Genomic DNA, 24599 nt, shown 5'->3' with positions numbered 1-24599 from the left:
TATTCCAGACATTGTTCAGGTGCTGGGCAACTACCATGTGAACTGGCCTGAGTCCGGCACCCTTTTTGCTGGCATGGTGTCCACCAGATGGCCAGGTCATGTGATTGAACTGAAAGAGGGTGTGAACAGGTGTCAATCTTTCCTTGTCCCATCACACCCTTCCATACCACTTTCTGGGGACTTACACGAGCATATGTTCTGCCAGCTGAGCCCTGGCTAAACTGGGATGAGAGTTACACTGGCTCAACTGGGACAGTTGGATATCTGCCTATTCTAAATTCACTCATTGTGGTGGATCTTGGGTTTGTGTGGGACTTTTAGGTCCCATACCAAGAAGAACTTCAACAATGGGGGTGGACACTTTGTGTCTGGTGCAGAAATATATGTTGTGCCTAGCACTGGTCTAGCACACACACACACACTTTCACAATTCCTCCCTTTTTCAGTGACAGCTCCGACCTGGTGGAATGCTCTGTCCCACAAGACTAGGGCCCTGCGGGACTTGATCTCCTTCTGCAGGGCCTATAAGACAGAGCTATTCCACCTGGCCTTCAATTTGTATTAGCCTGATCCTCTATTCCCTTTTCCCTTTCCTCTTCTATGAAGAAACCCTTTCTGGGACCCCACATTTAAATTCTTCCCTGGTCTCCTTGCTGGCCCTAGTAGGACCAACTTGGCTAGTTAGCCCTGGTGATCATTTGATGTCTACTGACTGGGTTGTTATTTTTTTCTTTCCCCAAAATGACTCCTGAATTTTTGAATTTTATTGATATTGATGCTGCATTTTATGTTGTATGTTATGCTGTTTCATGCTGTTTTTAAGTCACATTTTAATCAATGTCTTATATTTGCTATTAGCCACCCTGAGCCCAGTTTTTAAACCAGGAAGGGTGGGGTATTATTATTATTATTAATAATAATAATAATAATAATAATAATGATGATGATGATGCTAGGAATTTTTCAGTGAGAGATGTCCAGCAACATTTCTCAACAGCCCATGAAGCATGCCAATAAGAATAATGTTATGTCATGCAGCTCAGCAGTATTCCTGGGCAGGGTGCTCCAATAGGAAGGATGCTATGTCATGAGATAGTGTCATTCCTATGGGGCATTCATTCCACGAACAACAACAAACTACTTAGGGAAGCCAAACTGCCACCTCTTATGGTAACAAGGCTTTTTGGGGTAGGTGGGATGCATAGGTCTGATTCAACCTGTGGAATCAGTGCATCCAGAAATCAGCACAGGATGCCTTGTGATTGGCAGCTGCCACTGGGCCAAACTCTTAGGTGAATGAGCATTCAGCCATGGCCATGTTCTTCACTGGTCATGAATGTATTCTGGAGATTAAGGACTTCACTGACACTAAGATCAATGAGTTTCACACTTAACTGAATACCATCAACATCCCAGTGGCAATGCCCTTTGAAAAGCACAAGGTCCCCTGAAGCCTGCTGGCATATTGAAGCAATTCATAGGCTAACCAATAAAAATTGGTGTTCCTGCTTTGAGATCTGATGTACTTCTTTTTTTTTTTTTTTTTTTTTTTTTTTTTTTTAAATAATATTTATTAAAGTTTTCCAATTAATTACAAATTAATAAAACATCCAATTTCAAATCTTTTTCCAATTACATCCTTTCAGGACTTCCCCTTCCCTCCCCCCCTTGTATTCCAAATCTCTCAAATAAACAGATAATCTCAACAAGTTCTTCTCCTCACTTCAAACTTGTTATCCTTAACCCAAAATTTTTTTTTTTTTTTTATAAAAAAAATTATTTTCCATTCCCCTAAAATCGGCTTAGTCCCTCCACGAGTTCCCCACTTTAGAATACCATGTAGATGTATATAGCCTAAATAAAACATAGTTTACGCCCTTTGGGTTCCACATTTCCCACCCCCCCTTTTCCCGGTTGCGTTCCCAATATTCCTCAATGTCCGATATTTCCACGTCTCTCTAAGTCATAGTCCTTTGCCAGTCCTCTTTAGTTTCGCATGTCCAATCATGAAAGGATTCTGTCTCAAAGAAAGGCCCATTTTTTCCATCCAGATTTTTATATCCAGGAGTGAAAAACTCCAAATTATAATCCTTAAGCTTGTCAAATCTGGATGTCCCAAATGTCCCCACTTTCGACTTAGTCCAATTCTTGTTGTTTTGTTGTTCTTATTGGCCACACTCCTCTTTCTATTTCTTTCTGTCCCTGTTTTCCTGCACAAATGTCCTAATTCCAAAAGTTAGTTCCTTTGCAGAGGCTTGTTGCTCAGAAACAAAACATTACGTCAAGTTCCTTTCATTCCACAACGGATGATTCCATTGTCTTCTTCGGTATACTGGCCTCTGTAGTCATAATAATGTTCCATTTCTGCAGTTTCCCAGGAGATAAAAAATTCTGTTCAAATTTCCAACTAAAACCACTTGTGATATCCCTCGGCTCCTCTAGGTGGATTGCAAAAACTGAGTTCTCTTCCAGATCACATCCATTAGCCCTAGTAACTTTGTAATCCTTATTTAAAGCAATTTGTGTCCAATTTATAACAAATATAACCTGCAAAGTCCTTGTGACATAGTCTCTATCTTGTTTTTCTGCTTTGACAGCTCTTTGACAGCTGTCAAAACTTGCCTTTCTCCTCTCCAAACACCGTCATCGATCGCTCCCGGGGTTCCAGGGGGGGGGGTGTTTTTAAGTCCAAATTCTACTTTCCTCCTCCAGCTCAATCTCATATTCTTCACTCGTGAGGTTCCAAACTTGCCAAAATGATGTTATTCCGATCTTAGTTATCAAATCCTTTGTTTTGACCCTTCTACAATGGAGGGGGTGGCTGACTTCCTTTTTTGCGCCTCCCCCGCTCGCTCCGAAATTTTTAAAATTTTGTCCCTCTTTTTAGTCCAGATTCCAATTACTTACGGGTTGTTCTTTTAGGTCCAAATTTTCAAAGGAAAAAGCCAGCGCTCTCCGCCGGATGGCATGCGGCTTCGCACGGCAGGGATGGCAGAGGACTCAAAACACCACGCTTCTCCCCGGCACCCGATCCTTAGCCTTTAAAAAGGCTCCTTCACGAGTCGGGAGGGCGCTAACGGTGCCAGCCGAGTCTCCATGTCCACGGCCCCCGTGGCCGTGGTTTTTAAGGGTCCCCGCATCGCCGGTGCGGTAGGACCCAGCCCCTGCCGTGCAGGCTCCCTCCGGAGCTCGGAGGGAGTCCGCCATTCGGCGATGGCGCCGACCCGGAAGTCCGAGATCTGATGTACTTCTTGATTTCAGTGCATTACTGCATCATACATCACAGCTCATTTTGGGATGTTTTCTGTGTATCAACTGATGGAATCTTTCCATGATTGGTATACATAGTATATGCTAGGGATGTGCATCAGATCTGTGGAAATCTAGCTGGTGAGAGTCCTTTCTTTCTTTCTTTCTTTCTTTCTTTCTTTCTTTCTTTAAAAAACAACAACCACAGAGGTTCTTTTTTTAAAAGGTAAAATGCTCTGCTTTAACAAAAAGGAACCAGAACTCTTCTAAACTCTACTGCTACCTCTCGGAGGTCTGCAAGGCCTATATTGAAGGCCACAAGCAAAGGTCAGTGCGAAGTAGCAAAGTTTTTATTAAAAACAAAATATGCTGTACATGCAAGGCTACACACCACTTGGCTATCTCTTGGTTATATTATGGTAGAAAGTGAATCACTTTTGCTTCTTGCACAAACACACCCACACACAAACAACATGTTAGTCTGCAATTTGGCAGGCTTCATTCACTCTCGATGGGTTCCTGTCCCTGTAAATTTCATCCACTTTGGCCAAAAGGGTAAAAGGTTATAGCTTTTTTTATATTCTCTGTCATAGTGAATGGGGGAACATTCATTTTATATGGAGCAGCTCAGAACCGAAAATACAGATCTCAGTGGAGAGAGCACAGGGTGACTCAGAAACAGATTGGGTTTTTTTAAAATAAAAATGCACAGATACAGATACAAGCCAAATCACGGAGACTATACAAACCCCAAGTATATGTCCACATTCCCAATCAAGAGCTGCCGAACTATTACATTCATAAAACACTGTCTTCACAATGGTTTTTTTCTTCAGAGGGCAATAAAAGACTCATGTCATGGGAACTTTGCTGATGAGTGATTAGAATCATAGCCAAATTAAATGATCATCTTAACTAATTGGATTAGTCTAAATTGAATAATGAAACCTCAAGCTGTATTTAGTGGAACGTGCCTTAAATCCAATTATTAGTCTGTCAAGTGGTGCTAAACAATGGAAATGATCCATTCTATAGACCTTTTAATAGGAACTATTGAACAACAACCTAGCCAGACTAGGATATGAGGAGATGGTGAGGGGAAAGGCAGTTGGCGTCTGGGGGAGGGGAGAGAAGCACACATTGTAAGTGTGGTAGAAATCATTTGAACAGACAGTTTCTGACCTGAACTAAGGATTCCTCTTCTTTTTTAATTTATTTTTTATTAAAAGATTTTCATGAATAACAAAGGTACATATAACGTCTCTGTTTTCAATTCATAGACTCCTTTCTACATGTCAGCTACATTCAGTGTGAGACATTGTTATCATAGGCATTGTGAGGTTGGGGTGGGGGGAAGAGATGTGGGGAGAGAGGAGGGAGACAGAAGAAGGGCTAAGGATGCTTCTAAAAAACCAGAAAAAAATTCCCACTTTAGTTCATTTCCAAAATTGACTAGTTTTGTTTCTGAAATGAAACCAGTGATTTAGGAATTCTCACATGTTCTTTAAATTTCAAAATTTGTACAGAGTACTGTGCATGGGTAGTTTGATGGTGCTTCCACTTCCTTCCTGACCCCCCCCCCCCTTTATTGGATGTCCTCTGGGTTAACAACAGGCATTTGTGCCTTGAGAAAACTGGTTGTACTCAAGATTACCTTTTGTGTTATATTTCATTAATCTGGAGAAGACTGAAGTATTACCCAAAGCAACACATAAAACAAATCTTCATATACCTCCCATCTCCAGTGGGCCTTTGCTCTCCCATGAATATGTGTTAGGAACTGATGCTATCTTTGCAGACATTGCAACATGCTTGGGAAGATGTGCAACTTAGTACAGGGGTACCTTGGTTTACAACCATAATCCATTCAGGAGGTCCGGTTGTAAACCTAAAGCACGCTTTCGCCAATGAGGCCTCCCCCCAAAAATTGGTTGTAATATAAAAAAATGGGTTGTAATCCCAAAAAAAGGGACACACACTTCCAGGTTTGGCGTGGCTGTAATCCAAAGCAGTTGTAATCCAAAGCGGTTGTAAACCAAAGTACCACTGTACTTGATGATATGACTGCATGGTCTTTCCAATTTCCCTGAGTTTTTTAAATGATAACTATTGTCATGCTGCTGGATTCTGACTGTCAGTTGGTTAAAAAAATTCTCTTGTTTTTAAAATCATGGAGAAGAAATGAATAGGCAGGCACCTTTGCTATGTTGTTTCCGGTACCTGCTAAGCCAGGCATTTAATTTTAACATGCAATCTTATTTTTATTGTGCTTTTAAAAAGACTGACCTTAATTATATTTTTGCTAAATTTTAGGTCAGCTTATTGAAGGTTTGATTTTCTCAGCATTCTTTAATGAATATTTTATATTGTTTTATGTAAACCTCTTAGATGTTTTTGGTGATTAAGCAGAATATAAATCCTGATAGTTAATAAATAAATAGATCCAGCCCAGTGTGCTGAATGATACCTGACAGCTAGGTGTAAGTGCTATTTTAATTTCCAACAATACCCAAGATGCAAAGTCATTTAGGAGCATTGTTGGAAATTTAAATGTTGGCTTAATCTAGCTCAGCGGTTCTCAACCTGTGGGTCCCCAGATGTTGTTGGACTACAACTCCCATCATCCCTGAGCTCTGGCCTTGCTAGCTAGGGGTGATGGGAGTTGTAGTTCAACAACATCCGGGGACCCACATGTTGAGAAAGGCTGATCTAGCTCCCTAGCTAGATATTGGAGAAGGGGCCTGGCTCAGTGGTAGAACACCTGCTTTGCATGCAAAAGGTTCAATCCTCTGCATTTCCAGATAGGGTTGGAAGAGAGCATTTAAAAAAATAATAATGCTGGAGAGCCACTGCAAATCAGTGTAGACAACACTGAGCTACATGGACCAATGATCTGATGTGGTAATAAGGTAGATTCCCCTGTTCCTATGCACTCAGAGTATGGCTGAGGGTGCCACCAATGCTTATTGCTGCCTGCCCGCCCGCCAGAGTCCAACAAGTCCAACAATGAGGGGGTGTTTTCCCCAGGCAACCCCATCACACTTGGGGCTCGACATGGTGCCTTAGGAACTGCATTAATAACTCTTATTTGGCAGGCAAAGCTTTTCCCCAACATGAGGCTGCCTCCAGCTTCCCTTTCCAAATCTGTGCATGCCATGCAGGTGTTACTGGCACAGGCATCTGGCTAGAAACAAGTTAATAAGCTAACATATAGTGCACCTACCAAGAGGGCCTTGTCAAAAGGAACAGCTTTACACCAATGGAACATTCCTGAAGAGTCTAGAGTGGTTTTTTCGTGTTCATCATCCAAGATTTCTGAAGGTCTGGATGAATAAAAAGGGACAAAATAACAGGTGATGTAATAATATTAGCAATAGCAACATCAGCAACATGGCACCATCTACTGTATATACATGACACTGTGCAAAGAATGTGAAGGCTCCGTTCTTTCTACCCAAAGGGCTTACTATCTGGAAATGGGCAAAAGGGGAGAAAGAGGGAGGAGAAGGTAATGGAGGAAGGGCTCAACAGGATCCTACTGGCACAATGGGGCTTTCCCCTTTCTCCCCTTGTGTTGCCCTGGGCATGCCTCCCCCAAATCTGCTGGAGAACCCCAGAACATTATCTAGAGAGAGGAAAGCAGGATAATTTCATCTAGAAATGCTTGCTGCAAGAACAATCAGAAGAGCATGTTGTTGCATCCCTCCAACAATTATGGTTAAAGTGTTGACATGCTGTCTGACAGACACGGTGTTGCTTGTCTGTGGTCCCTGATTTATTTTTGAGCCTTCCATTCATCTAAGAAAGCAGCTGCAGATTTCAAAATGACCAAAAACATGTACACATTATGTGCATATCGGTGTTTACTTTTGCAAGTAGGCAGCAGGCTGCAAGGCAATGGGTCCAGCAAATCATATTGATGCCACTAAGGGTGATGCCGTAGGAAAGAAATGTGATCTGGCTAACATCACATTGACCTCATCCATAAGGACTTCTCCAGAAAAGCAGCTTCATTGATAAATGGGATAATCACAACTCAGAGCTGTTCTAGGGAAATAATATGTTGGATTGTATCTTGTATTTTCCTCCATCTTACTCGCTTCCTCGGAAAACAGATGTAGTGGCTGAACTGGTAAAAATGGTAAAAGGGTAAAGGACCCCTGGACGGATTAAGTCCAGTCAAAGGTGACTATGGGGTGCGGCGCTCATATCGCTTTCAGGCTGAAGGAGCCGGTGTTTGTCCACAGACACCTTTCCGGGTCATGTGGGCAGCAGGACTAAACCACTTCTGGCAGAACGGGACACCATGACGAGTGCCAGAAAGCATGAAAACATTCCCACCACAGTGGTACCTAAAAACTTGCACTGGTGTGCTTTCAAACTGCTAGGTTGGCAGAAGCTGGGACAAAGCAATGGGAGCTCACCCCATTATGCAAATTTGAACCGCTGACCCAAAGATCAGCAAGCCCAAGAGGCTCAGTGGTTTAGACCACAGAGCAACCCATATCCTGACTGAAGTGGTATTCAGACTTGAAATGTTGCATCATACCTTGAACATAGGTATCGGATCCCATTCCAGTATCTCAGTGTTTGACCAAGCCAGCATAAACCACAAACCATAAATCACAAACCAGCATAAGTACAGACTGGTCCAACTATCTTAGTAGCAGCAGCTCTCCAGGGTCTGAGTTCCCCACTAAGTTCTGCTATCTGAGAACCTTCAGAAATAAACCAATGGGATGCCAACTGCTTGGGTGAAACAAAAGGCTTCTCTTTGCTTAGTCAATGAAGTGGCAAACAGGGTGTTGTGCAAAACAAGGGAATTTTTTTTCTATACTTCAAATGTCATGCAGGAGAGGGACTGAACATGTGGCAAACGCCACTTGGGTGGAGTGGCTGAAGCAAATATGAGGCAGAACTGGGAGAAATAATGCCCCTCCAGTAATATTTAGTAATGGACCACTGCCCAGTGGTAAAGCATGAGCTTTGTTTCCAAAAGGGCACTGTTTCAATCCCAATCACCTCCAGTTTAAAAGGATCAGGTAGCAGTAGGGATACAGGGGGCATTTAGTTCAGTTCACACTGCAAGGCAAACCTATCTACTTTGCACTTTCTGATGAAATATGGGAACCAAAATGTAGCTTATCTGTTGAAATTTGCAGCTCTCTATATTTCATGATGGAATTTTCTAATCAATTAATGTGTACTGAAATACAGTCGTACCTTGGATCCCTAACACCTTGTGAGTCAAACATTTTGGCTCCTGAACACCGCAAACCCGGAAGTGAGTGCTCTGGTTTGCAAACGTTCTTTGGAACCCAAATGTCTGACACGGCTTCCAATTGGCTGCAGCAAACTCCACTGTACATATATTTGGAAATCAGAAGCTGCACTTTGGTTTCCAGACGTTTTGGAAGTCGAATGGACTTCCGGAACAGATTCTGTTCGACTTCCAAGATATCACTGTATATATATTATGGGAATGTGAGCATCAAAATGAATATATCTGTGAAAATACCATGCAAAAAAATGCATTATGATGGGGGAAACTGAGCGCAAAAAGTGTGTATTGGACAAAACAGCATACCAAAATTTGCACATTACGGGAATGCACTCTGAAATGTTGATGAATTTTCATGAGGGCTCTTAAAAAAAAAATGAATGGCTTGCAAACTGATGTGGATATGTGGATAACAGAATTTACAATGGGAAATACAAGAAACTGGGAGAAACTGTAATTGACGGATTTGTCCATCCTTTCGTAGCAGGTTCCTTGAAACCCCTCTGCCAAAGAACTTGAGACATGCTTTCAGTCCAAGAAGAAAGTGCTGGGCTAGATGGACAAATATCATGGCCTATATTTCCTAAGAGCTATAATTCAAGCATTCAAAAGAACAAACAAAGGGCTTAAACCTGGAAGGAGAAATGGGCCCATGCATGTCAGCCACGCCCCAAATATTCCCGAGCGTGTCCGCTGCACCTTTCCCAGAAGGTCTGATGGGAGTGTGTAAACACATTTGGCTAAACACACTTACAAGTTTCCTTGTGGTCAAGAACCCTGGTTTCCTGATCACAGGAAGGAGTGTAAGCACTTACAAGACCCATTCAGACCTTTCTACTCAAAGTACAAATATTGGAGGGGGGGGGGTTAAACCAGTACACTCAGCACATGTGCCCCCTCTCCCCAGTTTCAGTCCAAATGTGTTTATTTGAAAGCCTGAATGGGGTTGTGGTTGCGATCCTATCCATGTTTAGCTGAAAGTAAACATTTCAGGTAATCATTTCATTTATCATTGTGAAGCTCCGTTCCAAATAAATATGCATAGGGCTGAGGCTGCATGTTTCATTTCTAGAAGAGGGCATGCAGATACACAGAGTGCCTTGTTGCCTTAAATGATTTCCAGGGTTTACAAATGCCCTTTCATCGTGAAACCAGCTCAGAGTTATACAAGCTGAGCCCTTAACGGCACCAGAAATTAATGACAGCTCTTTGCCAACCACCCTTCCAGCCATTAATGAATAGCTGGTGCTAGAATGTGTGTCTGGGTTCAAGTTTACAAAGCAAAAAGCAAAACACAGTAGAGGGGCATGTTCTTTGTCATTTCAAATAAGCTTCTTTAAAGGAAAACACATACAAAGCTGCCTTATGTTGAGTCAGACCATTGTTTACACTGATGGGTAGCAGCTCTCCAGGGTTTCAGGCAAGGGACACCCTAGACCTACCTGGAGGTGCGGAGGATTGAAACGGAATTTCTACACACAAAGCAGGTGCCCTACAACTGAACGATGGCCCTTGTCCACAGCTCAGTAGTAGATTGTATTGTACCCATAGCTGACAGGATGCTCAGATGGCCACTCCAAATTTCCCAACTCATTTTCAGCTTGAGAAACGTGAGGGCTGCTGCCAACCAGAACAGGAAATGCGAGGCTAGGTGAACAGTCTGCATGTAGAGCAGAGACTCTACAACTGAGCTACAACCCTTCCCCGAATATCAGATACTAGTGGATAATATGGGAGAATATGTTAGCAGTGTATCTCAGTCCTTCCATGCCAAGAATAGACATTTCTGTCCATTAGTCATATGGCACCTCCCCAGCATTTGAAACCTCCTCCCTCCTGCCTGGATGATGGATCGGTCAGGTGGTGATTAAATTGTGTTTTGGCAAGAGGGAAGATATCTTGTTGCAAGCTCTTTTAACTCAGCCCAGCTCAGCAAATCAATCAGTGCACACTTTTCCATCATCATAAAACCATGATCTATGTACACAAGCTGTCACAGATGATATCTCCCTTCACTCAAAATGTTATAGGAAGCATCTATGCCCCGAAGGAAACACCTGTCAGAGCCCTGGGTAAGGAAATAAAAAGGCAAGACTGCTTGAAGCACACTTCATCAAAAAGGCATCCTTCTCCAGATATCATTGCGGGGGGCGGGGAGGGGGAGAATGCTCTCATCTATCTCTCTGTGTCTTAACTAATGTTCCCTTCTGCCATATTCTCAGCAAATGATGTGAGATTTTCAGGAATCTACTTTTCTTGGGAGAGCAGTGAATCATTCTGGTGATTCCCCAGTATCTGCACTGAGGATCTCCAGGAAAATGAAGCAGGAAGAAGGTAGGCTTAGCAGAAGTACACACAGATACAGGGCACAAGGGGATAACTGATGGCCTGGTCTTCCAATGAAATTTCACAAGCCTGGATCTGGTTTTGTTAAAGCCTAAGATTGTCTTTGAAATCTAGCTCTTAAAATAGGAAGCTGGGAAACTGTCTTCTACCAAGCAGTGCCAGCTCCAGGTCCTTGGGCAAGGCGTGACCATTCACTTTCTTCCTCTCTTGGGACAAAATCCACACAGTTGCCCACAAAGTTATGGCAAAGCTAGTGCAGGAGACTCCTCCATTTCCCCGACTCTTGACTAGGGATTGGCAAATCTGTTGATTTCAGTTTCTCTTATTTTCTCATTATTCTGCTCCTAAGATCAGTTTTTTTTGTAGTTTCCCATCAGTTTGTGATTCCCACCCCCCTAAAAAAAATAAAATCCTGTCAGAATTTTAACATGCATTTCTCCCTAAACTGATAGTTTTTCCAGACATTTTCACTAATTTACTCTCTTTCTGCATGTTATTTTCAAGAATGGATCCATTTTTAGGCACCTCCTCTGGATTTTTATTTACATTAGTTACTTGGAGAACCACATTGCAAAATTCATAGAAGTGTGAATTGCAAAAGATGGTTATGTTTCAGTTCACATACTGTTTCACTGTGTGAAACATTAGCTTTACATTAAAATACTGAATTTATTCCTCATCCCTGCTCCTAACACTGCTCAGAAGGAGCAAGTGAAAAGGGAGAAACATCAAGGAGCAGCAGCACCGGCAAGCCCAGCTGCACCCTTATCTGGACAGGAATAGCCAAATTTTCGTTGTGTATGTTCTGATAAACTCTAGGTTATACTACTGTCTTATATGTGGGGCTGCCTCTGAAAATGGTTTAGAAACTTCAGCTGGTGCAGAATTTCAGCAGCCTGCTTGCTCACCAGGGCAAGATGATTTGAGCATATAATGCCAATCGTGGCCCAACTTAACAGGCTGCCAAATAGTTTCTGAGCCAAATTCAAAGTGCTGGGTTTGACCAGCTCAGGACAGGACCACAATACCTCAAGGACACTAGGCAAAAACTTTCAGGCCTTTGACCTTTAACAATCTGTTTCCTTTCAGAAGCGGGTGAGAAGTTTTTAATGTATTTCTCTTTCCTTTTGGTTTCAATGTGTCTATGAGGGGATTCTTGTATGTTTGTTTGGTTGTTATTCGCTTTGGATTGCTGTGGGCAAGATAAAGTGACTGGCAAATTGAGTAAATAATAAAATAAATAGAAATAACGGAACAACAGAGATCTATAAACATTACTGCATGTTGTACAGAGCATGGTGAACTTTGGGGAGGAGCAGTAGGGTGAAAAACCATCACAAAACCCTCTCTTCTACAACGATGAATGGTTCAGAGGCCCACTCTTTTTTTGCATCTGGTGGCTCTCTGTTTTTTTTTGTTTTTTAATGATATTTTATTAAATTTTGACAATAAAGAATTATAAACAATAAATAGGAAAAACACAGGAAAAATAAAAAAACCACAAAATACAAAAATACAAACACTTAACACAAAAAAGAAGAAAAAAAAAAGAAAAAACTCTTTTCAAATTCATATCCTTCATAACCTTATTTTCATGACTTCCACCCGCCCTCCTTTCTTGTATTCCACTTCAAATTTAATTTAGCAAATTCATTTTGCATCTGGTGGCTCTCTGGTGCCCTGTTATTTATCATAAACTTTTGCTTACAGGAGGTCAGGGTCGAATATTACCATCTCTCCTTATTCTATCCATACAAGGATACTGTAGGGCAGGTTAGGCTGAGGAAGACTAACTGTTCCACCAATGAACTTCACAACAAAACAGGAGTTTGAACATGGGTATCCCAGTTCTGTCCAACACATATGTTATATGGGCTCTCAATCCCACCTCATCACTACTTTTCAGAACAGCATGTAGGGGAAGTGAATGTGTGGAAATCCTCTTTACCTAAGGCTAAAGAAGTTTCCCTTGTCACTTCAGTGCTAGGGTTTGTTTGTGGTTTTTTTTTAAAAAGCCATTGCCTTTGCTGCCGCCTCTCACCATTGCCACAAATTAATGCCACTTGATTTAGAACAACTCAGCAAAGTGTTTTGCTACCCACTGTGCAAAACTTAATAAATTAGCAGTTATATAAAGGTGCTGTTTGTAATTGAAAAAGGATAATTATTTAGAGCATTCCAACCCCTAATCAGCAAAAAGCCTCTGTGGACAGGTAAAATCAATCACAAAACCAGCTGCAATAATCTACTAGTGATTATAACCACCAAATCAACACTGCCTCTTTGTAGCAAGACTGAATCCTAGTGAAGACCATATGCTTCTATCTGCCTTGGGTGAGCTACAGCAACAGCCCCTTAAGCTTATCATGGCTTCCTTTCTCTTTCACACTAAAGACAACCAAGGCATGCCCTCTTACAGTGTTCGTGATGAGATGGGAGCTCAAAGGAAGGGATTGATATCAGTAGTCTTGGGGCTATTCTCTACCATTTATTGGTGAGTTGCCTACCTTCCTTCCTTCTGGATGTTGCAGAATTTCAACCCCATCAGCCCCAACAACTGGAGCCAGGAGCAGCTCACCAGTGCCATGGAGCCATAACAAAGCTCTCTTGCCAGCAGTGTCACTACCACATACTGGGAGAGGTATGACAAAACAAGTTTGGGGCTGCAAAGGTGCACTTGCAGAACTAATCTAACACTCCTACCAGAACCACCACAGGGCTCCAACCTCCATTACCTTGTCTCCCTCCCTTCTGTTATGTGGCAGCGATGCCACAGATGGGCAGATCTTGCTGTCCCTATGACCCACCAGGGAAGCCCCTCCTATCTGGATGGCTATAGGTTCCCCATCCCTGATCTGCAAAAACTAGGTGCAGGTTGTGTATTATTTTCATAGGGGCAAAGACTGTGGCACTGTGATGTAGCACAGAAACTATGCAAGCTAATTGGGATTAATACTGAAAAGGAGGAAAAGAAAGACAGAGAGAGAAGGTGGAGTTGGTAGAAAATTACTGTTGCTGTCAAAGAGATGAGAAGGGTGCAAGGGATGTGGCAGGCTGTGCAATAAACACTACGGGCCTGAATCCATCCTGGCTGTGAGCCTTGCAAGACCTGCTCCCTGCCTTGCTGCTCTTTTTCCACCCGGCCTTGACTGACTCCAGCTACAAAAGCTGAGGCTGCTGAAAAGACTCTTGGGCCTGAAGGAATGGGTTTACAAAACCCAAAAACTGACTGTGCAGGCAGTTTTTAAACTGCACCAAAATCCCCATTTCTCCTTAGCTAAAATGCATAAACTTCAGCCGTTGAGCAAATGCAAAACAAGAACACAGCTCTCTCCCTTATCAGTTTGACGGCAAGACTGGCCTTGACTCTACCAGTAGAACAGACACAGACATATATTATGTTCTGAACACAAATGATGCAGAGACCCAAGTCTGGGACTAACGCCAGAGCATGTTCTCGGAAGTAGTGACCTCTTGCTCCAAGATAGGAGTAGGAACAGGAATATCCTTTTATGGTCAGGAGTGCAGGAAGGAAGATCCCTTTATGGTTGAGAGTACCAGAGCAGGAACATATGTGATGTCAACCTGTGTACGTACGCCGACGTGGTTGGGCTCCTAGGGGAGGAGTGAGAGGGTGCCTGGAGGATATATAAACTGCATGAAACCTGTCATTTCTTTGTACTTGCTGTGGACTCACCACGCAAGTGCCTTCTGCTATCCGGAGAGCAGAATAAACTCTTTCTTGAACCAACCTCGGTGTCATTTTGACTTCCTTCCTCCTGTCCCGGAGCAACGCAGACCCAATCGGTGAACTCCAATAAGGCTACAGGCCAAAGCATTGTTTAGGGGTGTTTCTTGTGTGGGGAAGAGTGTTGCTGTTTTTGACATTATTTCTCTAATTATTTTAGATCTTATGATGTATGTGGAAATTGTTTGATTTGGTTGTGTACTTTCTATGTTTTATTTATTGTTGGTGATTACTTTTGTTATGAGCATAATTATGCATTTTATTCATGCTGTAAGCTGCTTTGAGCATGATTTTAAGTATGGGAAGGTGGAATGCAAATAAAATTATGTATGTATTATGTATGTAATTGGAATACAAATGATAGCCAGGGACAATGTGGGTGGGTGGGGAGTCTGGTCACAAGAAGAAAAGGCAGACAATGAAGAGGGAAGCAGCAATGTTGCAGTGTGGATATTTATAGGGCTGACATACATCTGGAATTTCCTGGACATATCCAGAATACAGCAGTTGGAAACAGTGTCCGGGCAAAGAAATCACTGAAATGACCGGATTTTCACTTTTTAAAATATGGCATCACTAATAGGGCTCCCGTACATCTAGATTTTCCCAGACATTACCAGGATTTCAAAGGCGGAATTGAGGTCCAAGAGGAATTATCGAAAGGCGGCGCTTTGTTCTGGATTTTAGGGAAGTCAAATTGTGGGGTTTTTTGGGCGGGTTTGTAAAGAAAAGGTCAACAACTTTGGCAGTTTCCTTAAAAAAGCTCGATGACTTCCGGGGTTGTCTTGGTTTTTACTTTTTGAAATATGGCAACCCTAATCTCTAGATATTTACCTATTTCAGAAAGGAGAGAGGGTGACATCAAGTCATCTCTACTGACAGCATGTCATTTATGAGACATTTATGACAGCTTCTCTATGTATTCGCACGGCTAGTTAGTAGGTTAATTTAATTAAAATTTTGCTTGTCAACAGGGTGGTGGATAGTGCTCATTACAGGGGTTGGGGGGGTTGGGGGGGCAGCTTGGAGAAGCTGTTCTCAGTGGGACCTCCCCCTCCCCCTGTCCTCTCTCTCCTCAGTTTTGTTGCAGTTCCCTATTCACTGACCTCTTCCTCTGAGCCCAGATGGCTCCAATTCAGAGAGAATGAGAGGGAGAGAGAGAGAGACCCATGTCCACATTTTGTTTTCCAGCCATTGGAGAAGCAGAAGTGTGGTTGAGCCCAGAGACAGAGAGATAAATAAAGAGGGTGGGAGGAACAAGGGGAACTCATTTATCTTACTGATTTTGCCCCTGGAGAGGTCAAATGACAAGGGAGGGAGGAATGGGGCTCCAGGCACTTGTGCCCAGCTATGTCAGTCACATATGTGAGCACCTGAATGCCACAGCAGCCTTTTACCTTTTACCACTTTTCATTGAACTATTAATGTAATAAGGAGGCTAAAGCCCCTTTGTACATGTGGGAGGATAAGACTCTGTGTTTTAAAGGAGGAATAAAATTGAGAGTTGTGCAATTGTCCAGACTAAACTGCTAATCTTGAACTAAAGGGTTCAAGATTTGGTCCTACCTAAAGGCTTTATGTTTTGTTCTCCCAATCTAAATTGAGAATGCAGCCAGCTGCAATCCTTGGAGCTTGGATCTCCTTATTAATCCCCTTCATACCTGTTTAACTCGAGTTCCCAGTCCAGCAATTAAATAAGAATCATTATGATGTGATTTATGGTATATGTGTAAATGTTAGAAATTAGTGTGGGTAATTAAAATATAAAGTGTGCACTGCCAAGAGGTTGAGCCATTCTCCATGTCCTTACCACAGAATAAGGAGCTGGCCAGATTATAAATAGACAGGTTTGCACAAGTTCACAGGGCAAAACCAATTAGCCAACTCATCTTTATGCGCTTGGAGTAGGCAGGGTGGGTTCAGATAACCAGTTTATCAACAGCACGTGATTACTTGTTGGAGAGATCCTACCTAGATATTTAGTTGTTGAGATCCCCTATATTGCTATATATGGGCTTTGAAGTTACATGTGAGCCTCTTCCATGCCCTACATCACATCACATTCCTTTCCCCACCCCATTGCTTTGTTTTCTAAACTTCTCATTGTATGCTAAGGCAGAACATAGAAATACAAGGTGTTCCCATGTACATATATAAGCCTACAGGCTGAAAGTCATGGAAATCCATACAATTGTCGGAATCAACATGCAATAGGTTCTGTGGTCTTAATTTGGGGGGCAGGGCAGGGGTGTTAAAGCATGTTTGCCAAATCCATGGTGTAATCCAGAGGCCATCAGTGCAACTTGCAACATAATTTGACCAGGCTTTGGGTTGTATCAAATGCTAGTCTTACTCAGGGTACACCCAGCGAAGTTAACGGACATGACTATTTAAGGTCCATTAATTCCAGTGTGTCTGCTCTAAGCAGAACTTAGTTGGACACAACCATCCTTTGAAACAAGCACTTCTCTGAATTTTGCAGTGCCGTACGCTAGCCAGGTAATGTGTACAAAAATGCATTTACCAGGGTGAAGTGTGCAGGTATCATCCAGGATAACATTAAAAAGGCATTATAAATTAAAATGCATTATAAGATTGCTTTGTAAAAATGTGTTTATTAGGTAAAAGTGCACATAAAACCATGTGCCTATTAGGAGAAATGTTGATAAATGCAGGGACTTAAAAAAATAATAATCCAAACTAATGTTGAAATGTGGATGACTGAATTTAAGATTGGGAGGGGGGTAGACAAGAACCTGCGAGAAACCAAAAACTGACAGATTTTGCCCATTCCTAGTGGCTGCAGAGAGACATATAAATGGCAGAAGAAGAAGAGGCTAAGAGGAAGGAGTCCTGCGGCTCTTTTTGACTGAAGCAAAGCAAGGCAAGGCAAACGACAGCAATGGAAAAAGGCTAAGCAAAAAAGCACAGCTAACTGAGCCAAGGCTGAGTCTATGGCTGAAGGAGCCTGAGGCTTGTGCTACCCCTCTCCTTACACAAAACAAATTATGGAAGAAGGGGCATCATTAGTGCCCTTCCTACATGCATCAGAGAAAAGAGCCAATGGCACATTTGATCATATCGGCTGCACTACAAATGGCAGTCATGATTTGGCAGACAGATTCCATCCCAGAAAGAAAGAGGGGTGGGGAAGTGGCAAACCCCAGTTTCTGATGTGCCAGGTGTTGCCTTCTGGCCTGTTTTGCTTGCAATGAAGATTTTCCTCCAGCAAAAAAAGCAGGCAGCTTGGATTTCCCAAGAAGCTCTGCTGTGGAGGAAAAGCCAGGTGAGGTCAGAAGTTAAAACCACCCTGTCCCAGCTGACGGGGGGGGGGAGGCGGAGGGGAAGCTTTCTTTAATGTAACAACACATTCACCCACCCCTGCCTGTCTCCCTTTCCTGGAGAACAGAGTTTTACACTTGTCCTTCACACAAATAACCCGAGGGTGGGAATTATTCAGAAAGCTCATGTTTGACACCCCATCTGTTCATTTCTGACAGCGATATATAATGTAAAGCTATAAAAACTTGAAAAATAATGCAACATAAAAAGGGATTGACTCGGCTCCAAGAGGCCATAAACGGTAACAAATACCACTGTGTGATTTATTTTGTGCTGTAATCTTTACAGTAAGTCATCTTTCAGACATTTCCTTGTGACAGGTTTTAATAATATTAATGCCCAGAGCAATCCAAATCATCGCCAATAGACATATTTATCAAGCTGCCAATCCAAGTAAATGAAATTCTATAAGCAATAATGTAACATGTTAAAAGGGAGCTAATAAAACAAGTCAGCGGAGAAATATTACTTCAAAGAATTCTCCCTTCTCTCTCTCTAATCCGTCCCTGAATGTTATACAGCCAAAATGCAAATCTTTTTCCCCCTTTCGTGATTTATCGCTCCAAAAATATCAGTGACCTTTCTGCAGACTCCTGCACAGCCTCTCCTACGCATTCATAAAGAGTGCAATGCATTCTCCCAGATTAAGTGAATGCAGGAGTGCTTAGTATTATTACTTTCTCTCTCTCCCCCCACCCTTCCACCGACACCCTCTGCCTTGCCTTTGGACCAGGATTTGATGGGTAGCATCAAAGGGTGAGATCTGAGGTCCTGGAAATTTATTAAAGACTGACATGCTATAACTGTACCTTGGCAACTCAACAGGTATTTATGAGCAATTATCCAGGTGTTAGATAAGTTTCAATTAAGATGGAACACAAGTGTACTTTTTCTAACCTAGGTGTGGTTTTTTCCCCATTTAAAAACAAAACAGTTTGGTTTGGTTAAAAGATTTTGGGTTTTTAAAAACTCAAGATAGGAATCAGTGTGTGCTGCTGTAGCCAGCTTTGTATGATTACAGCCTCCCCCAATCTGGTGGCTTCTGGAAGTTTTGGGCTATGGCTCTCATCAGCCTTACCAGCATGGTCACAGTCCAAGACATCTGTAGGGCACCAGGTTGGCAAAAGCTGATCTTCATTAGCAAATGACCCCTCCTCTGCCCAGATTGTAAATGTACCCAAAATGAAATTTGAGACTTGATGGCTTCACCAAAAGGAGAGTAACCAAACATCTGGGGGGGAAAGGTGCCAACACAGCGGACGCTGGAGTACCCGCCCCCCGGGGGGGGGGAACAGTGGTTAAAAGTGTGGCACTTACTGGAACAACAAGTACTGGCACCTTTTTCCTAGAAGAAAAACTTCCTATAACCAAATAAGATTTTGTCCTAGCAGTGCAAGAAACAGCTTGAAGATACACAAGGGGTAATAGTCAACTAAGTTTTACTCAACACAGACCTGTTGAAATTAATGGACCCAACTTTGTCGTGCTGCTGTGTATACTCTGAATAAGGCTTAGTTAAATGCCACCTGTGGAATCTGAGTGGAGGAATTCATCCCAGGGTTAAGTTTCCTGAAAGCCATTAAAAGATTATCCCACAACATTATAATTATCCCTGGAACAAAGAGAAAGTGTTTAATGGTTCAGAGATCAAAAGCATATTAGCATTTAATGAATGCTTGTGGTGGGGGATAATTAGAGGTAGTTTGGTAGGCACTGGTGGGGGGGATGTCACATGACATGACCATGATTTTGTCCATTGTATTTTTGGAAAGGATTTGTAATTATTAATTGGTGGTAATCCTTTGGGTTGTTTTTGTTTTATTGCTTTCTGATATTTTCTAGATATTGAAGTGAAGGTGAAGGTACCCCTGCCCGTACGGGCCAGTCTTGACAGACTCTGGGGTTGTGTGCCCATCTCACTTAAGAGGCCAGGGGCCAGCACTGTCCGGAGACACTTCCGGGTCACGTGGCCAGCGTGACATCGCTGCTCTGGTGAGCCAGAGCCGCACACGGAAACGCCGTTTACCTTCCCACTGGTAAGCGGTCCCTATTTATCTACTTGCACCCGGAGGTGCTTTCGAACTGCTAGGTTGGCAGGCGCTGGGACCGAGCAGCGGGAGCGCACCCCGCCGCAGGGATTCGAACCGCCGACCTTTCAATCGGCAAGTCTAGATATTATCTAGATATTATCTGTATATAAATGAATTCCTGAATTTTATTAATTCTTTAGGGTGTTTTAAAAATTGTTATAGAACAGCAATGTGATTTTTGTTGTATGTTTAGGCACTTCTATGGGCTGTAAACCACCTTGAGTATAGTACTGTAGAAAGTGAGGAATGGGAAATGGAATCACTCTATTACTATTTCTGCTCATTTTTCCAAGTAGCAACCAATGAATGGAGGTGATGGCAGAGGATGGTGTAGAGATACACTTACACAAAGGCATTGTTTTTTATTACATGTTATGGGGTGGGGTGGAGAAGAGAGACTCTGGTTGCAGTGCTGAAACATCTCCTGAGAGCATGTCCAAAATGTAATCTCATGTGCAGGGCAATTCTATATAAATTAACTCTGAATCAAACCCCACTGAGGTCAGTAGAGCAGGGATGGAGGAACCTGAGAATTTGCAGGTGTTGCAGAACTACAAGTCCAATCATCCCTGATCATTGGTCATGCTGGTTGAGGCTAATGGGAGTCAGAAACCAAAAGAACCAAGTGGGTCGCAGGTTCCCCAGCCCTACAGCCGAGCTTATGACAGCACAGGCAGAGTTTATGGTAGAAGTTTCTCTTCCAACTCATAGGAGAAGCAGAGAAAGTTGTGCAGAAACAAGGGGGAAAAATCTCTATAAGTGCTGAAGATCTCAACAAGAAAGAGATGTTGTTAGTAAGCAACAATGATTCTCACAAGATGTTAATGGAAACAAACTATAAATCATGAGCTATGAAAAAATTCAGGTGTTGGACATCAACTCCCATCATCTTGGACCATTGACCATGTTGGCTGGGCTGGTGGGCACTGAGCTCCAAAAACATTTTGAATGTGCTTGGCTGGCTACCCTTGAACAAAGATTTCTCTCATTCTACTTACATTCTTGTTTTCCAACAAACTCTGTCCAGTACACTCCCTAACTCTCCCTAACACTTTTGGAATACCTTCAAATGCAGTAACAAGTAGTTTCTCACTAACATTCCAGTGGGTGAAGGCATTACACCCAGGGAAATAATTGTGTATAGAATTGCAGCCTAAGGGAGGTTTCAAACAGGAGAAGCTGAAAGTTGACCATGTCTGGATTAAATGGAAGCGAGCTGTAGCCTTTGATGATTGCTATGGGATCATAATCAGGTGGAAATTATAACTTTTAAGATTGATGACACTGACCTAAGAGAGAAAGGCTTCTCCTGTATGCACACACCTGTACCTCACGAATGGGGGACCTCAGGCCTGGGGGGCCAAATGCATCCCTCTAGTCCTAACTATTGTGTTCTCTGGACGTGCAACAAGACATGGTTCCTTCTCAGGCAACACTCCTCACAGCTCTTGGTCAGCACCTTCCTCAAGTGCTTCTGCATAGCAGGAATGTGTTCTTGAACTGGGATCATGCATGTTGCTTGCCTAGATGAAGGCTAGAGCCATGTGTGCATGTCAGAAACACTTGATTTTTGTATGTTGTTGTTTTCATCCATCTATCTTGGGAGACAACGGAAGAGTTCACCTTTGGAGGTAAAGTCACAGCGCCTGCTGTGTCCGTAGAGACAGATATGGCAGAGACCTGTTTTGTTGCAGCTGGGGGCAGATGGTGTCCAGTTGTGCTGGGGCAGATGCTCTGCATCCCTCCCTGCATCCCTCCTTCCTCTGTTCACTGCTGTGGATAGAAGTCCTGTCCGTCTGCAAGCATTGCCAATCGTCTGCAAGGGATTCCCATATGGCGGGGTTAAAGTCAGCCTTCATGTCACATTTGCAGACATCTTCGTGATGCAGAGTTGGTCTGCCAACAGTCCTAGAGCCTGAAACCTGCTTCCCATTGAGCATGTCCTTGGGGATCTTGCCATCTTCCATTCTGTGTACATGACCAAGCCAGCATAGACATTGCTGAGACAGAAGTGTGAAGATGCTGGGAATGTGGGCTTGGGAGAGCACATATTTGCTTGAGACTCTGTCCTGCCATGTGATGACCAAAATCTTCCTGATGGCGTATGGAAGGCATTGAGGTGTCACTCCTGGAGTCTGTAAGTTGCCCACAACTCACTTCCCATAAAGCAGCTTGCTCAACATGCAAGCCTGGTAGACCTTCATCTTGGTATTGGTCATCAGCATCACATCCTCCCGTACCCTTTTGGAGAGGCCAGCCATTGCTGTAACTGTCTTGCCGATGTGTTTGTCTAGCTCAGTGTCGATGAAAAGCTTACTGGATATGGTGGATCCCAGGTAGACAAAAGTGTCTACCTTCTGGATAAAAATAAGAGTAACATCTTTTGCACTTGTATGACTCTGATCCCCAGCAATCCCTGATATGTTGTCCTCTGTAGAACAGGGCCATTGGGCTGAAAAGGCTCCCCATCCCCACTGTTCCTTGTGGTTATCTGCTGATCTCTTTCTCTCAGAGCCCCCTGATTCTGAAATTCAGAGACTAGCTATGAAAGAGGGTTCCTGTTCGGTGCCCAAACAAGCCATGGAATTATCTCTCCAGTGAAGTTCACCAGGGATCCACATTGTTGTGCTTTCAGTGCCACGCTAAGACTTCCTTGTTTTCCCCAGGCATTTTAGAATCTCATTATTTCAGTTCTTCTGGTATGGCATGTAGATTCAGCTCCTATATTTCCTGGTTGTCTTTTAGCTGCTGTGATTCAAGTTGTTTTATTGCATCAGTCTTTCCGTATTTCAGTTTTAAGTGAGGTTACATCGCTTAGAGTAATGGGTTTTCTGTTGTATTATTTTGATTGATTTTGGACAACACCTTGTTTTATGAGCAGGTTTCACATATATTAAATAGTAAACAAATACCTTTGCATAAACTACTTGTTCATTGAGTTTTGCTTCAGGAATTTAGCAATAATAATAATAATAATAATAATAATAATAATAATAATAATAATGACATTTAAGCTGAAACCCTGAAGCAAAATGAAAGGCCAAACAATTTGGGAGGAAATCTGAGGACATACAGTTTTGACATGGAGGGACCTTTATGGGAGTTGTAGTTCAACAACCTCTCGGGAGCCAAATGTTCACCACACCAGCTCTAGCTGATTTCGTCTTTACACAATAACATAAAAAGGTAAAGGACCCCTGACAGTTAAGTCCAGTCACGAACGACTCTGAAGTTGTGGTGCTCATCTCGCTTTACAGGCCAAGGGAGCCGACGTTTGTCCGCAGACAGTTTTTCTGGGTCATGTGGACAGCATGACTAAGCCACTTCTAGGGAAACCAGAGCAGTGCACGGGAATGCCCTTTACCTTCCCGCCAGAGCATTACCTATTTATCTACTTGCACTTTGATGTGCTTTCGAACTGCTAGGTTGGCAGGAGCTGGAACTGGACAACGGGAGCTCACCCCTTCACAGGGATTCGAACCATCGACCTTCCGATCGGCAAGCCCAGAGGCTCAGTGGTTTACACCATGGTGGTTTACCCACATCCCCAACAATAACATAGAAAGCTGCTTTTTACTCACTACTGTCAACATGAAGTGGCAGAGGCTTCCCAGGGTTTCAGGCAGGAATTGTTGTCCTAGTCCACCATCTACAAAATCTTGATTGTCAGAGCATATAAGCACATTATGTAAAGCTGGATGTTATCCAGTGTCCCAAAATGAGCCAGACTAGATGATACCTGTCCCTTAATTTCAGTGCTGCTGCAGTGCTTCTGGAACATCTTATTAGTTTCTTCTTTGATTTCTTTTAGACAGAGGCTGAAACTCCCCCCCCCACCGGGAGGGTTTGATATATAATTTTGGTGCTGTTTTAGTCCATCTTTCCACTGCTGCTTTTAAACTGGTGCTGTGCTTTTCATTGATTAGTTTAATGTTCAAATATTCTTGTGTATTTTTGTGCTGTAAAATTACAGCACACTGGGTACTGTATGAGCAAAAGAGCAGGCACAACACCAGTACTGCAAATACCAATACTACTGCAATTAATAGTATTGCAATTAATAGTAGTAATAGGGAGAGGAAATGCTCTTCATTACTAGTCAATCCTAGATTTAGGCTGTAATCTAAACCCATTTTGCACTGAGCTGGAATCAGGGTTTGGATAGGGTGGGTGCATCCCTCTTCCTAGCCCTAGTCACCTCTGACAGCTTCCACCCACTCCTCCAGTATGGCACACTGGCTTCTTCACTCCAGATTCACAGGTGGAAGTACCATTAGTGGAATCTCTGCTGATAGCAGTCCACAAAAATTCTTTGAAAGAAGCCACATGCTTTCAATGTATGGTCTAGATGTCACCACATCCTCTGAATGAACAGTGCCAGTGTGCAAATGCAGCCACTGCATTCTGCCCAAAACGAAATAGCTAGCTATATATAAATATTTATTGAACTCTAGTACTAAGGAAACCAGTTCCCTATGTTTGGGACAGGCACTCACTGTACAGAACTCTGGCTATGGGATATATGATATCAGAAGCCTCTTCT

General features: G+C 42.8%; 1 protein-coding gene across 1 annotated transcript in view; it reads right to left on the bottom strand.

Moving 5' to 3' along the window:
- The window catches only part of KCNU1 (potassium calcium-activated channel subfamily U member 1), a 90969-nt gene that overhangs the window by 22640 nt on the left and 43730 nt on the right, over window positions 1–24599 (bottom strand). The window contains exon 20 of the mRNA XM_083713461.1: window positions 6473–6572. Coding sequence (XP_083569587.1) covers window positions 6473–6572 — 100 coding nt within the window. The remainder of the gene's footprint in view (window positions 1–6472; window positions 6573–24599) is intronic.

This window comes from Podarcis gaigeae, assembly GCF_964106915.1.
Source record: "Podarcis gaigeae genome assembly, chromosome: 15".
NCBI classification, from domain to species: domain Eukaryota; kingdom Metazoa; phylum Chordata; class Lepidosauria; order Squamata; family Lacertidae; genus Podarcis; species Podarcis gaigeae.
Note: the sequence above shows the minus strand (reverse complement) of the source record. Positions and strands in the feature narration are given on the sequence as shown.